The 17,450-nt window shown below is 41.3% G+C and overlaps 1 protein-coding gene across 5 annotated transcripts in view; it reads right to left on the minus strand.

The window, feature by feature from the left end:
* LOC127872759 (uncharacterized) overlaps positions 1–17,450 on the minus strand; it is a 116,956-nt gene that overhangs the window by 34,315 nt on the left and 65,191 nt on the right. For 4 of the 5 annotated variants that reach the window (XM_052416141.1, XM_052416139.1, XM_052416138.1 and 1 more), the window contains exons 16-18: positions 13,992–14,027; positions 9,748–9,808; positions 9,178–9,240 (exon numbers count right to left, since the gene is read on the minus strand). In XM_052416141.1, coding sequence (XP_052272101.1) covers positions 9,178–9,240; positions 9,748–9,808; positions 13,992–14,027 — 160 coding nt within the window. The remainder of the gene's footprint in view (positions 1–9,177; positions 9,241–9,747; positions 9,809–13,991; positions 14,028–17,450) is intronic. The other variant, XM_052416140.1, reaches the window with a different exon arrangement.

The raw sequence follows: 17,450 nt of genomic DNA on the forward strand, positions 1-17,450 counted from the left end.
CCCATATAAGACTGTGCAGTCCACATCAGTCGCATAGTGTTTGTCCCATATAAGACTTGTGCAGATCCACTCAGTCGCATAGTGTTGTCCCATATAAGACTGTGCAGTCCACTCAGTCACATAGTGTTGTCCCATATAAGACTGTGCAGTCCCACTCAGTCGCATAGTGTTGTCCATATAATGACTGTGCAGTCCACTCAGTCACTATAGTGTTGTCCCATATAAGACTGTGCAGTCCAACTCAGTCACATAGTGGTTTGTCCATATAAGACTGTGCAGTCCACTCAGTAGCATAGCGTTGTCCCAATATAAGACTGTGCAGTCCACTCAGTCACATGTGTTGTCCCATATAAGACTGTGCAGTCACTCAGACACATAGTGTGTCCCCATATAAGACTGTGCAGTCCACTCAGTCACATAGTGTTGTCCCATATAAGACTGTGCAGCCACTCAGTCAAATAGTGTTGGTCCCATATAAGACTGTGCAGTCCACTCAGTCACATAGTGTTGTCCCATATAAGACTGTGCAGTCCACTCAGTCACATATGTTGGCCCATATAAGACTGTGCAGCCCACTCAGTCACATAGTGTTGTCCCCTATAAGACTGTGCAGTCCCTCAGTCACATAGTGTTGTCCCATATAAGACTGTGCAGTCCACTCAGTCACATAGTGTTGTCCCATATAAGACTGTGCAGCCCACTCAGTTCACATAGTGTTGTCCACATATAAGACTGTGCAGTCCACTCAGTCACATAGTGTTGTCCCATATAAGACTGTGCAGTCCACTCAGTCACATAGTTGTTGCCATATAAGACTGTGCAGTCCACTCAGTCGCGCATAGTGTTGTCCCATATAGACTGTGCAGTCCACTCAGTCACATAGTGTTGTCCATATAAGACTGTGCAGTCCACTCAGTCGCATAGTGTTGTCCATATAAGACTGTGCAGTCCACTCAGTAGTATAGTGTTGTCCCATATAAGACTGTGCAGTCCACTCAGTCGCATAGTGTTGTCCCATATAAGACTGTGCAGTCCACTCAGTAGTATAGTGTTGTCCCATATAAGACTGTGCAGCCCACTCTAGTCGCATAGTGTTGTCCCATATAAGACTGTGCAGTCCACTCAGTAGTATAGTGTTGTCCCATATAAGACTGTGCAGTCCACTCAGTAGTATAGTGTTGTCCCTATAAGACTGTGCAGCCCACTTAGTCGCCTAGTGTTGGTCCCATATTACGATGTGCAGTCCACTCAGTGGTATAGTGTTGTCCCATATAAGACTGTGCAGTCACTCAGTCACATAGTGTTGTCCCATATAAGACTGCGCAGTCCACTCAGTAGCATAGTGTTGTCCCATATAAGACTGTGCAGTCCACTCAGTAGTATAGTGTTGTCCCATATAAGACTGTGCAGTCCACTCAGTCGCATAGTGTTGTCCCATATAAGGACTGTGCAGTCCACTCAGTAGTATAGTGTTGTCCCATATAAGACTGTGCAGTCCACTCAGTCACATAGTGTTTCCCATATAAGACTGCGCAGTCCACTCAGTCACATAGTGTTGTCCCATATAAGACTGTGCAGTCCACTCAGTAGTATAGTGTTGTCCCATATACGACTGTGCAGTCCACTCAGTCGCATAGTGTTGCCCCATATAAGACTGTGCAGTCCACTCAGTCACATAGTGTTGTCCCATATAAGACTGTGCAGTCCACTCAGTCGCATAGTGTTGTCCCATATAAGACTGTGCAGTCCACTCAGTCGCATAGTGTTGTCCCATATAAGACTGTGCAGTCCACTCAGTCACATAGTGTTGTCCCATATAAGAACTGTGCAGTCCACTCAGTCGCATAGTGTTGTCCCATATAAGACTGTGCAGTCCACTCAGTCGCATTGTGTTGACCCATATAAGACTGTGCAGTCCACTCAGTCGCATTGTGTTGACCCATATAAGACTGTGCAGTCCACTCAGTGGCATAGTGTTGTCCCATATAAGACTGTGCAGTCCACTCAGTCGCATAGTGTTGTCCCATATAAGACTGTGCAGTCCACTCAGTCTAGTGCATAGTGTTGTCCCATATAAGACTGTGCAGCCCACTCAGTCGCATAGTGTTGTCCCATATAAGACTGTGCAGTCCACTCAGTTCTAGTGCATAGTGTTGTTCCATATAAGACTGTGCAGTCCACTCAGTAGTATAGTGTTGTCCCATATAAGACTGTGCAGTCCACTCAGTCACATAGTGTTGTCCCATATAAGATTGTGCAGTCCACTCAGTCACATAGTGTTGTCCCATATAAGACTGTGCAGTCCACTCAGTCACATAGTGTTGTCCCATATAAGACTGTGCAGTCCACTCAGTCACATAGTGTTGTCCCATATAAGACTCTGCAGCCCACTCAGTCGCATAGTGTTGTCCCATATAAGACTGTGCAGTCCACTCAGTCGCATAGTGTTGTCCCATATAAGACTGTGCAGTCCACTCAGTAGTATAGTGTTGTCCCATATAAGACTCTGCAGCCCACTCAGTCGCATAGTGTTGTCCATATAAGACTGTGCAGTCCACTCAGTCGCATAGTGTTGTCCCATATAAGACTGTGCAGTCCACTCAGTCGCATAGTGTTGTCCCATATAAGACTGTGCAGTCCACTCAGTAGTATAGTGTTGTCCCATATAAGACTGTGCAGTCCACTCAGTCGCATAGTGTTGTCCCATATAAGACTGTGCAGTCCACTCAGTCACATAGTGTTGTCCCATATAAGACTGTGCAGTCCTCTCAGTCACATAGTGTTGTCCCATATAAGACTCTGCAGCCCACTCAGTCGCATAGTGTTGTCCCATATAAGACTGTGCAGTCCACTCAGTCGCATAGTGTTGTCCCATATAAGACTGTGCAGTCCACTCAGTCGCATAGTGTTGTCCCATATCAGACTGTGCAGTCCACTCAGTCGCATTGTGTTGACCCATATAAGACTGTGCAGTCCACTCAGTCGCATTGTGTTGACCCATATAAGACTGTGCAGTCCACTCAGTGGCATAGTGTTTGTCCCATATAAGACTGTGCAGTCCACTCAGTCGCATAGTGTTGTCCCATATAAGACTGTGCAGTCCACTCAGTCTAGTGCATAGTGTTGTCCCATATAAGACTGTGCAGCCCACTCAGTCGCATAGTGTTGTCCCATATAAGACTGTGCAGTCCACTCAGTCTAGTGCATAGTGTTGTTCCATATAAGACTGTGCAGTCCACTCAGTCGCATAGTGTTGTCCCATATAAGACTGTGCAGTCCACTCAGTAGTATAGTGTTGTCCCATATAAGACTGTGCAGTCCACTCAGTCGCATAGTGTTGTCCCATATAAGACTGTGCAGTCCACTCAGTCGCATAGTGTTGTCCCATATAAGACTGTGCAGTCCACTCAGTAGTATAGTGTTGTCCCATATAAGACTGTGCAGTCCACTCAGTCGCATAGTGTTGTCCCATATAAGACTGTGCAGTCCACTCAGTCACATAGTGTTGTCCCATATAAGACTGTGCAGTCCACTCAGTCACATAGTGTTGTCCCATATAAGACTCTGCAGCCCACTCAGTCACATAGTGTTGTCCCATATAAGACTGTGCAGTCCACTCAGTCGCATAGTGTTGTCCCATATAAGACTGTGCAGTCCACTCAGTCGCATAGTGTTGTCCCATATCAGACTGTGCAGTCCACTCAGTCGCATTGTGTTGACCCATATAAGACTGTGCAGTCCACTCAGTCGCATTGTGTTGACCCATATAAGACTGTGCAGTCCACTCAGTGGCATAGTGTTGTCCCATATAAGACTGTGCAGTCCACTCAGTCGCATAGTGTTGTCCCATATAAGACTGTGCAGTCCACTCAGTCTAGTGCATAGTGTTGTCCCATATAAGACTGTGCAGCCCACTCAGTCGCATAGTGTTGTCCCATATAAGACTGTGCAGTCCACTCAGTCTAGTGCATAGTGTTGTTCCATATAAGACTGTGCAGTCCACTCAGTAGTATAGTGTTGTCCCATATAAGACTGTGCAGTCCACTCAGTCACATAGTGTTGTCCCATATAAGACTGTGCAGTCCACTCAGTCACATAGTGTTGTCCCATATAAGACTGTGCAGTCCACTCAGTCACATAGTGTTGTCCCATATAAGACTGTGCAGTCCACTCAGTCACATAGTGTTGTCCCATATAAGACTCTGCAGCCCACTCAGTCCGCATAGTGTTGTCCCATATAAGACTGTGCAGTCCACTCAGTCGCATAGTGTTGTCCCATATAAGACTGTGCAGTCCACTCAGTAGTATAGTGTTGTCCCATATAAGACTGTGCAGTCCACTCAGTCGCATAGTGTTGTCCCATATAAGACTGTGCAGTCCACTCAGTCGCATAGTGTTGTCCCATATAAGACTGTGCAGTCCACTCAGTCGCATAGTGTTGTCCCATATAAGACTGTGCAGTCCACTCAGTCACATAGTGTTGTCCCATATAAGACTGCGCAGTCAACTCAGTAGCATAGTGTTGTCCCATATAAGACTGTGCAGTCCACTCAGTAGTATAGTGTTGTCCCATATAAGACTGTGCAGTCCACTCAGTCACATAGTGTTGTCCCATATAAGACTGTGCAGTCCACTCAGTCACATAGTGTTGTCCCATATAAGACTGTGCAGTCCACTCAGTCACAAAGTGTTGTCCCATATAAGACTCTGCAGCCCACTCAGTCGCATAGTGTTGTCCCATATAAGACTGTGCAGTCCACTCAGTCGCATAGTGTTGTCCCATATAAGACTGTGCAGTCCACTCAGTCGCATAGTGTTGTCCCATATCAGACTGTGCAGTCCACTCAGTCGCATAGTGTTGTCCCATATAAGACTGTGCAGTCCACTCAGTCGCATTGTGTTGACCCATATAAGACTGTGCAGTCCACTCAGTCACATAGTGTTGTCCCATATAAGACTGTGCAGTCCACTCAGTCACATAGTGTTGTCCCATATAAGACTGTGCAGTCCACTCAGTCGCATAGTGTTGTCCCATATAAGACTGTGCAGTCCACTCAGTAGTATAGTGTTGTCCCATATAAGACTGTGCAGTCCACTCAGTCACATAGTGTTGTCCCATATAAGACTGCGCAGTCCACTCAGTAGCATAGTGTTGTCCCATATAAGACTGTGCAGTCCACTCAGTAGTATAGTGTTGTCCCATATAAGACTGTGCAGTCCACTCAGTCACATAGTGTTGTCCCATATAAGACTGTGCAGTCAACTCAGTCACATAGTATTGTCCCATATAAGACTGTGCAGCCCACTCAGTTCATAGTGTTGTCCCATATAAGACTGTGTAGTCCACTCAGTGGCATAGTGTTGTCCCATATAAGACTGTGCAGTCCACTCAGTAGTATAGTGTTGTCCCATATAAGACTGTGCAGTCCACTCAGTCACATAGTGTTGTCCATATAAGACTGTGCAGTCCACTCAGTCGCATAGTGTTGTCCCATATAAGACTGTGCAGTCCACTCAGTCAAATAGTGTTGTCCCATATAAGACTGTGCAGTCCACTCAGTCACATAGTGTTGTCCCATATAAGACTGCACAGTCCACTCAGTAGCATAGTGTTGTCCCATATAAGACTGTGCAGTCCACTCAGAAGTATAGTGTTGTCCCATATAAGACTGTGCAGTCCACTCAGTCACATAGTGTTGTCCCATATAAGACTGTGCAGTCCACTCAGTCGCATAGTGTTGTCCCATATAAGACTGTGCAGTCCACTCAGTCGCATTGTGTTGTCCCATATAAGACTGTGCAGTCCACTCAGTCACATAGTGTTGTCCCATATAAGACTGTGCAGTCCACTCAGTCGCATAGTGTTGTCCCATATAAGACTGTGCAGTCCACTCAGTCACATAGTGTTGTCCCATATAAGACTGCGCAGTCAACTCAGTAGCATAGTGTTGTCCCATATAAGACTGTGCAGTCCACTCAGTAGTATAGTGTTGTCCCATATAAGACTGTGCAGTCCACTCAGTCACATAGTGTTGACCCATATAAGACTGTGCAGTCCACTCAGTCTAGTGCATAGTGTTGTCCCATATAAGACTGTGCAGTCCACTCAGTCGCATAGTGTTGACCCATATAAGACTGTGCAGTCCACTCAGTCGCATATTGTTGTCCCATATAAGACTGTGCAGTCCACTCAGTCGCATTGTGTTGACCCATATAAGACTGTGCAGTCCACTCAGTCACATAGTGTTGTCCCATATAAGACTGTGCAGTCTACTCAGTCGCATAGTGTTGACCCATATAAGACTGTGCAGTCCACTCAGTTGCATATTGTTGTCCCATATAAGACTGTGCAGTCCACTCAGTCACATAGTGTTGTCCCATATAAGACTGTGCAGTCCACTCAGTCACATAGTGTTGTCCCATATAAGACTGTGCAGTCCACTCAGTTGCATAGTGTTGTCCCATATAAGACTGTGCAGTCCACTCAGTAGTATAGTGTTGTCCCATATAAGACTGTGCAGTCCACTCAGTCACATAGTGTTGTCCCATATAAGACTGCGCAGTCCACTCAGTAGCATAGTGTTGTGTTGTCCCATATAAGACTGTGCAGTCCACTCAGTCACATAGTGTTGTCCCATATAAGACTCTGCAGCCCACTCAGTCGCATAGTGTTGTCCCATATAAGACTGTGCAGTCCACTCAGTCGCATAGTGTTGTCCCATATAAGACTGTGCAGTCCACTCAGTCACATAGTGTTGTCCCATATAAGACTGTGCAGTCAACTCAGTCACATAGTGTTGTCCCATATAAGACTGCGCAGTCCACTCAGTAGCATAGTGTTGTCCCATATAAGACTGTGCAGTCCACTCAGTAGTATAGTGTTGTCCCATATAAGACTGTGCAGTCCACTCAGTCACATAGTGTTGTCCCATATAAGACTGTGCAGTCCACTCAGTCGCATAGTGTTGTCCCATATAAGACTGTGCAGTCCACTCAGTCGCATTGTGTTGTCCCATATAAGACTGTGCAGTCCACTCAGTCACATAGTGTTGTCCCATATAAGACTGTGCAGTCCACTCAGTCGCATAGTGTTGTCCCATATAAGACTGTGCAGTCCACTCAGTCACATAGTGTTGTCCCATATAAGACTGCGCAGTCCACTCAGTAGCATAGTGTTGTCCCATATAAGACTGTGCAGTCCACTCAGTAGTATAGTGTTGTCCCATATAAGACTGTGCAGTCCACTCAGTCACATAGTGTTGACCCATATAAGACTGTGCAGTCCACTCAGTCTAGTGCATAGTGTTGTCCCATATAAGACTGTGCAGTCCACTCAGTCGCATAGTGTTGACCCATATAAGACTGTGCAGTCCACTCAGTCACATAGTGTTGTCCCATATAAGACTGTGCAGCCCACTCAGTCACATAGTGTTGTCCCATATAAGACTGTGCAGTCCACTCAGTCACATAGTGTTGTCCCATATAAGACTGTGCAGCCCACTCAGTCACATAGTGTTGTCCCATATAAGACTGTGCAGTCCACTCAGACACATAGTGTTGTCCCATATAAGAATGTGCAGTCCACTCAGTCACATAGTGTTGTCCCATATAAGACTGTGCAGCCCACTCAGTCACATATTGTTGTCCCATATAAGACTGTGCAGCCCACTCAGTCACATAGTGTTGTCCCATATAAGACTGTGCAGTCCACTCAGTCACATAGTGTTGTCCCATATAAGACTGTGCAGTCCACTCAGTCTAGTGCATAGTGTTGTTCCATATAAGACTGTGCAGTCCACTCAGTAGTATAGTGTTGTCCCATATAAGACTGTGCAGTCCACTCAGTCACATAGTGTTGTCCCATATAAGACTGTGCAGCCCACTCAGTCACATAGTGTTGTCCCATATAAGACTGTGCAGTCCACTCAGTAGTATAGTGTTGTCCCATATAAGACTGTGCAGTCCACTCAGTCACATATTGTTGTCCCATATAAGACTGTGCAGTCCACTCAGTCACATAGTGTTGTCCCATATAAGACTGTGCAGCCCACTCAGTCACATAGTGTTGTCCCATATAAGACTGTGCAGTCCACTCAGACACATAGTGTTGTCCCATATAAGAATGTGCAGTCCACTCAGTCACATAGTGTTGTCCCATATAAGACTGTGCAGCCCACTCAGTCACATATTGTTGTCCCATATAAGACTGTGCAGCCCACTCAGTCACATAGTGTTGTCCCATATAAGACTGTGCAGTCCACTCAGTCACATAGTGTTGTCCCATATAAGACTGTGCAGTCCACTCAGTCACATAGTGTTGTCCCATATAAGACTGTGCAGCCCACTCAGTCACATATTGTTGTCCCATATAAGACTGTGCAGCCCACTCAGTCACAAAGTGTTGTCCCATATAAGACTGTGCAGTCCACTCAGTCGCATAGTGTTGTCCCATATAAGACTGTGCAGTCCACTCAGTCGCATAGTGTTGTCCCATATAAGACTGTGCAGTCCACTCAGTCAGATAGTGTTGTCCCATATAAGACTGTGCAGCCCACTCAGTCACATATTGTTGTCCCATATAAGACTGTGCAGCCCACTCAGTCACATAGTGTTGTCCCATATAAGACTGTGCAGTCCACTCAGTCACATATTGTTGTCCCATATAAGACTGTGCAGTCCACTCAGTCGCATAGTGTTGTCCCATATAAGACTGTGCAGTCCACTCAGTCGCATAGTGTTGTCCCATATAAGACTGTGCAGCCCACTCAGTCACATAGTGTTGTCCCATATAAGACTGTGCAGTCCACTCAGTCACATAGTGTTGTCCCATATAAGACTGTGCAGCCCACTCAGTCACATATTGTTGTCCCATATAAGACTGTGCAGTCCACTCAGTCACATAGTGTTGCCCCATATAAGACTGTGCAGTCCACTCAGTCACATAGTGTTGTCCCATATAAGAATGTGCAGTCCACTCAGTCTATTCAGAGACAAAACTTTCAGCTTTTGTGGTATTTTTTGTTTAAAAAAAGAATCTTCTTAGCCAAAAATCTAGTTTTAGCCTAAAGTGGTGTCACTGATAAGCCTGTGTGGCTAACCTGGGACGACTTACACACATGTATTAAGCACTGTTTTCCCAGAGCACTGGTCATATGTTACAATATTGCTATCACTTACCATTGCGGTCCATCGCCACTAGCTCTTTGGCTTGAATCAAGGTCAGATCAACAAATATCTTGTCTGAAAGGGAAAAAAAAAAGATGTGAAATGATTTTGTTGTTGAGCTTGTCATATAAACGGCTTTATTTTAAAATGGTATGATGGCAAAATGAATGAACAAATTAAGAATTTAGATGTTAAGAAAGAGCCCAAAGTCTCTATCCTGAGTTAATTTTTTGCAATTTGTCATTTGCAAATCATGATAATATGGCACTAAGGAATGGATCATGTTTTCTTACATAAAATGACAGATGTTGAGGTGAACCTTCATATCATAATAGAATATATTCTCCCTAAGACTCATTAAAATTGGGTTATAAATATGACTACTAGATTGTTAACAAGCTTTTCCCTCTATTTATTATCGCCTCATTGGTGCAAAAAGGTTCCATGTGACATTGAAATTCAAAGGCAAATGGTACCTATTTGCACCAATCGGGCGATATAGTGACACCTAATTTTGAACTTAATATTATATTATTATGAGACAAAATATAACAAATATCCTCCATACATCATGCGTAATACCTTTCATAAACTCATCACTGGGGTGTGTGGATTTCTGTCTAGCCAGCTTCTTCCCTCCACCCTAAAACAATCAAAATAACCTAGATTTCAGAACAACATTTCAATATGAGCTCCATCATGCAAAAATGGGTCTCATGCCATATGCGGCCAGAATATCTCTAACATAGCCTGCGCCTTTGCACAGTCTTGTCAGGAGTTACCCTGACCGCTCATGAGACAACAAAACCTTGTGTGACTTTATAGCATAAGACCCATTTTTGTATGCTGCTGCTCATTTTCTATTGTTCCCTTAAAAAGATAGTTTGCCATTCATTTCATGTGATTGATATTAGTCTCAGTAATTGCTGAGGAAAAGGCATTAAGTTATTTACTTAATAACTAGGAAATGTGTCTTAAAATTTAAGAATGTTTACCTGAGAGGGGGTTATTTTATATAGATGTTCATGTAATAACTTAAACGTTATTTTCTTAAATAAGCAATTAGTTTCTGTACAATTATCTGTCAAGCACATATATAAATATCATAAATATATTAAAAACTGTATTGTTTTTAAAGACTTTCTCACAAATTTGTATAACTTTTTAAAAATGTTTTTTTCATAAAAATCTTTTTTTTGGGGAAAATAATAACCCATGTTATTAGGCGGTAAGTAAATTGATTTGCTACTAAATATATACAAAACAAGAGATGTGTTTGTCAGAAATACTATGCCCCCTACTGCGCCACTATCATTTATTTATTTATTTTTATCATTTGGCAGGTACAGATAATTTTTACAAGGAAGCAATATTTTTAAGGGATATAATACAAAATATTACTTCTCTTGTGAAAATGATCTGTACCTGCCAAATGATAAATAGAAATTATCTCTTTTTAAAGCTTATTTATTCCCTTGGTTTTGTTTTTTTTTGCCTTTGACCTTGAAGGATGACCTTGACCTTTCACCACTCAAAATGTGCAGCTCCATGAGATACACATGCATGCCAAATATCAAGTTGCTATCTTCAATATTGCAAAAGTTATGGGCAATGTTAAAGTTTTCAGACGGACTGACGGACGGACAGACTGACTGACGAACAGACAGACGGATGGACTGACGGACAGTTAAAAAACTATAGGCCACCCTTTGGGGGCATAAAAAAGTTATGGCGAATGTTAGTTTTCGGACGGACAGATGGATGCCATATATTTTACCTTTGACCTTGAAGGATGACCTTGACCTTTCACCTTTCAAAATGTGTAGCTCCATGAGATACACATGCATGCCAAATATCAAGTTGCTATCTTCAATATTGAAAAAATAAATGGCCAATGTTAAAGTTTTCGGACGGACGGACAGACGCCATATATTTGACGTTTGACCTTGAAGAATGACCTTGACCTTCATTTTTCACCACTCAAAATGTGCAGCTCCATGAGATACACATGCATGCCAAATATCAAGTTGCTATCTTCAATATTGAAAAAGTTATGGCCAATGTTAAAGTTTTCGGACGGACGGACAGACGCCATACATTAGACATTTGACCTTGAAGGATGACCTTGACCTTCACCTTTCACCACTCAAAATGTGCAGCTTTATGAGATGCACATGCATGCCAAATATCAAGTTGCTATCTTCAATATTGAAAAAGTTATGACCATTAAAAGTTTTCGGACGGACAGACAGACTGACATACTGACACACTGACGGACAGTTTAACTGCTATATGCCACCCTACCGGGGTCATAAAAACATAAGGTGAATTGCATATAAAATATTTTGGAAATGGAGCAATTTTTTTGACAAACAATTACTGCCTGGTAAATAGTTTATCAAGCTTTTGGCTTGTTATAAAAAAAAAACAGAAATACTTATACTGATAACAATTCATTGTCATTGTCATAATTGTCTTCTCATCGTGACATGATCATTATCACCATCTCAAATGTCATCATGTCCCTTGAACATTTTCATTAACTATTTCATGAATATGTTCATAAACATGACACGTTTTTCTTCAGGTATATTCTTGAATAAGTTCATGTATTGTTCTTAATTTAAATATAACTAGAAATGGCGCGGCAGAGGCCGACGCGTATCCCCACGCCGAATGTTTGACCTAGGTGTGCCCCAGGGTTGGTAATGGGGCCATGCATAGCTGAGATTGACCGTATTGTCATAAGAGAAGTTCATCATCAATTAGAAGTGAATTGGTGTAGAAATGAAGAAGTTATAGTAAAAGGCAATTTTGGGTGGGTGTGACATATGTGGGCAGGGCGCCCCAGGGTTGGTAATTGTGCCATGCATAGTTGAGATTGACCGTATTGTCATAAGAGAAGTTCAGTATCAATTTGAAGTGAATCGGTGTAGAAATGAAGAAATTATAGTAAAGGCAATTTTGGGTGGGTGTGGTCTATGTGGGCCGGGCCCCAGGGTTGGTTATGGGGCCATGCATAGTTGAGATTGACCCTGATGTCATAAGAGAAGTTCAGAATCAATTTGAAGTGAATCCGTGTAGAAATGAAAAAATTATAGTAAATGGAATTTTTTGGTGGGTGTGGCCTATGTGGGCGGGCGCCCCAGGGTTGGGATTGGGGCCATGCATAGTTGAGATTGACCCTAATGTCATAACAAAAGTTCAGTATCAATTTGAAGTGAATCCGTGTAGAAATGAAAAAATTATAGTAAATGGAAATTTTTGGTGGGTGTGGCCTTTGTGGGCGGGGCGCCCCAGGGTTGGAAATGGGGCCATGCATGGTTGAGATTGACCGTATTGTCATAAGAGAGGTCCAGTATCAATTTGAAGTGAATCGGTGTAGAAATAAAGAAGTAAATGTAAAATAACCTAAAAAAATGAGTGATAATTTCTGACGCGGCCCCACCCCAACCGCTATAACTTTTGACCCAGGGGTCAGATCAAAATTCCAAATAGTGCAGGGTCGCACATATGCTCATAGCTACCATGTGTGTAAGTTTCAAGGTTCTAGTGCTTTTAGTGTAGGAGGAGATAGTGGCCAGGACGGACGGACAGACAGACGGACGGACGGACGGCGGAGATAACCACAATATCCCCACCTTTTTTTCAAAAAGCGTGGGGATAATTAACAGTTACTGAACATGTTTAAGAACACCAATATGTTAATTTATGGTCATTTGCTGTCTATGGATATTTTTGAACTTGTCCATGAACAGTTCTTGACATTGCATGTTTATTTGAGTAATGGTAACCATGTACACATTTTACTGAAGTTATTACAATCTGCATATTGAAACCATCCACCAATACAATATCAACATGCACAATTATACACAAACAAGACAAATTTTCTCCACAATAACCATTGTTAGTAGTGAAATTGTTTTGTATACATTGAAAAGGATTCTACAGTGTGTTTTTTTCGTTAAAAATTAGGTCCGTTATTCAGCCCCATTCCCAATTTGAAAAAAAGTATACATTTTTCCCCAAAAAGTGATCTAAAAATTCTCAATTGAAGGTTTCGATTTTTTTTTTTTTTTTTTCTTATATTTCAACATAACGTTCATCTCCCATATAAGTTCAACATTAGTAAAATAATACTGAAAACACTTTGATTCTCAATTTGAAGCATTTTTTAGTCAAACAGCAACATCACTAATTTCCCAATTTTAGTCAAAATGCCGCGAATTTTTCCAATTCAAAGGGACCCAGCCCCATTCCCAAAATGGTGAATTTAAAAACACTGATTGTAATAATGAATTATCAGAAAAGGTCCATATGTACCTAAGCTAGTTGGGGTTTTACGTGAAAGAGTATAAGTATTAAATAAACATTACAATTATGACTGATTATTGGTCTAACCTGGATGGAGCCAGTTCCAAAACATTTGGTGTCTGTTTTAAAATGCCTTATGACTGTTCCTATATGCTGTTACAAATTATATGAAGAAATTCAATCATACAAATTTAAAAAAAAGTATAAATGAGCAACATTTAACAAATCGCCAATCATGTTGTGAAGGTAATCAAACATATTGTATCAGTCAAAAAGATACTGGAATCATAAATAAGAATGTAGGAATAGTCATCAAGCATTGTATAATTTTACCATGGATATCACTCCATACAACACTAAACAATGCTTCCCTGAGTCTAACACTGGAGGTTTGAGATGTGCCACTGGTTATATATACATGTACATGCAAGGACCAATTAAAACTTAGTAAAATTTTAGTTGAATTCATTATGCAGGTAAAGTGCATCTGTGAGCACACTTAAACTTACTTTCAATGACCGTTTTCTGTTGAAAACATCAAGTACCTAAAAACAAGCAGTTAATCACTAAAACATCAAATAAATCATCAATGCCAGACTCAAAACAATGTCAGCAATGGACTGGAATTAATAATACAATTAAAGCGGCATAATGCAAAATGGGTCCCTACCGTATTTGGTCATCATTGGCAAAAAATTAGCCTGCACAACATCCGTCCGGTCAGGAGCTACGCTGTTCCCGCTATAGTCACACTGGTTTTGTGGTCTTATAAAAGGACAGGGAAGCTCCTCACCAGACTGTGTGGATGCCCAGGTTGGGCTGGAGCTACTCTGGCTACATGTGGCAAAAGACCCATTTTCGCATGACAAAGGTTATTATATTGAAAACAAAAATGCTGATAAAAATACAAGTTATGTTAGTTTCACTGCTGAATAGAAAGTTGTTTTGATTTGTTGAATTTGATACCATTGATATACATCAATCAGTTCCATGTTATTGAGTGTTGGAACCTATTACCGAACACTCATGGTAATGTTGAATGTGTTCGGTATTTATTTATGCTATGCAGTAAACCAGCATCTTATGCACTTTAATATGAATTGAGAACATTTTCCATGTAATACAATGTACATCTTCCTCTTTACACGAAATAAAACAGAAATTTAATTTACAACTCAAACATTTCGAGCTCATCATCAAATACCAACACGCAATAAGACAAACATACATACACATGCGCCAAAAAGACAAAAGAACACTCTTGAAAATGGTATGAGTTGAGTCGTGTTCTTAGCAAACTGGGCATAATGCATGTGCGTAAAGTGTCGTCCCAGATAAGCCTGTGCAGTTCGCACAGGCTAATCAGGGACGACATTTTCCGCCTAAATTGGATTTTGCTAAAAAGAGACTTTATTTAAACGAAAAAATGTCATAAAAGCGGAAAGTGTCATCCCTGATAAGCCAGTGTGGACTGCACAGGCTAATCTGGGACAACACTTTACGCACATGCATTATGCCCAGTTTTCTCAGAACATGACTCAATTGATCTCTGGGAAAACTGGGTTTACTTCATCTGCACAGGCTAATCTTGGACAATACTTCATCTGCACAGGCTAATCTTAGACAATACTTCATCTGCACAGGCTAATCTTAGACAATACTTCATCTGCACAGGCTAATCATGGACAATACTTCATCTGCACAGGCTAATCTTGGACAATACTTCATCTGCACAGGCTAATCTTAGACAATACTTCATCTACACAGGCTAATCTTGGACAATACTTCATCTGCACAGGCTAATCTTGGACAATACTTCATCTGCACAGGCTAATCATGGACAATACTTCATCTGCACAGGCTAATCTTAGACAATACTTCATCTGCACAGGCTAATCTTGGACAATACTTCATCTGCACAGGCTAATCTTGGACAATACTTCATCTGCACAGGCTAATCTTGGACAATACTTCATCTGCACAGGCTAATCATGGACAATACTTCATCTGCACAGGCTAATCTTAGACAATACTTCATCTGCACAGGCTAATCATGGACAATACTTCATCTGCACAGGCTAATCATGGACAATACTTCATCTGCACAGGCTAATCATGGACAATACTTCATCTGCACAGGCTAATCTTGGACAATACTTCATCTGCACAGGCTAATCTTAGACAATACTTCATCTACACAGGCTAATCTTGGACAATACTTCATCTGCACAGGCTAATCTTGGACAATACTTCATCTGCACAGGCTAATCATGGACAATACTTCATCTGCACAGGCTAATCTTAGACAATACTTCATCTGCACAGGCTAATCTTGGACAATACTTCATCTGCACAGGCTAATCTTGGACAATACTTCATCTGCACAGGCTAATCTTGGACAATACTTCATCTGCACAGGCTAATCATGGACAATACTTCATCTGCACAGGCTAATCTTAGACAATACTTCATCTGCACAGGCTAATCTTGGACAATACTTCATCTGCACAGGCTTATCTTGGACAATACTTCATCTGCACAGGCTAATCTTAGACAATACTTCATCTGCACAGGCTAATCTTAGACAATACTTCATCTGCACAGGCTAATCATGGACAATACTTCATCTGCACAGGCTAATCTTGGACAATACTTCATCTGCACAGGCTAATCATGGACAATACTTCATCTGCACAGGCTAATCATGGACAATACTTCATCTGCACAGGCTAATCTTGGACAATACTTCATCTGCACAGGCTAATCATGGACAATACTTCATCTGCACAGGCTAATCTTAGACAATACTTCATCTGCACAGGCTAATCTTGGACAATACTTCATCTGCACAGGCTAATCTTGGACAATACTTCATCTGCACAGGCTAATCTTGGAAATACTTCATCTGCACAGGCTAATCTTGGACAATACTTCATCTGCACAGGCTAATCATGGACAATACTTCATCTGCACAGGCTAATCTTGGACAATACTTCATCTGCACAGGCTAATCTTGGACAATACTTCATCTGCACAGGCTAATCTTAGACAATACTTCATCTGCACAGGCTAATCTTGGACAATACTTCATCTGCACAGGCTAATCTTGGACAATACTTCATCTGCACAGGCTAATCTTGGACAATACTTCATCTGCACAGGCTAATCATGGACAATACTTCATGCACATACAATAAGCCTGGTTTTCAAGAGCACCACTCAAGTTTGACTTCTTGTGTGGATGCCAGGAGTGTATGAGAAACCATGAGCTTTTTAAAGAAAAGTTTTGTCAATCTAAAAAATGTGAAAATGATCTATATGGTTTCATGTAGTTAGATATTGTATAGGAAATCTCAATTTAGGTACAAAAGGTTAAGTCATATTTTTGGGGGCTCTTAGTTTGAATGCTTTAATACAGAAATGTGCAGGACATATCAGTACAGATTTTCCTGTATCATTGCATATATTTAAAAAAAAATACTTGAATAATATTCTTTTGTAATACTATGTATGAGAGTATTTCTCAAATGTTTATATTAAGGAGATATTAATAACACAATGGTACTTGTCTTTCCATAAGAAGAAATGACAAGACTTATGGATATGGTAAATGTGTAAATAGTTACACTGGTATTATTTTATATTATAATTTTTATATGGTATGACAGCATACATGTATGACTAACAAATTATGTAAATATAATGCACTTGACATACCAATCATAAATGTATTAATGAGCATTTCTGCATTACCGGTATCTTATTAGTTCAGTTTATACACTAATCATAAAAACAAGGGACAAAATTGTCACAAAACCAGGTTTTCATTGTGAAAAAAAATCTGATAAAGGGAGACAACTCAAACTGAACTTTTGAAATGAACAAACAAAATTAACTCCCTTTGTAAGTTTGTTTTAAAATATATCTATTTTTAGTCGTGGCGACCTTGACATTGGAGATTTTGACGT

Source organism: Dreissena polymorpha, chromosome 3 (assembly GCF_020536995.1).
Source record: "Dreissena polymorpha isolate Duluth1 chromosome 3, UMN_Dpol_1.0, whole genome shotgun sequence".
Taxonomy (NCBI): Eukaryota; Metazoa; Mollusca; class Bivalvia; order Myida; family Dreissenidae; genus Dreissena; species Dreissena polymorpha.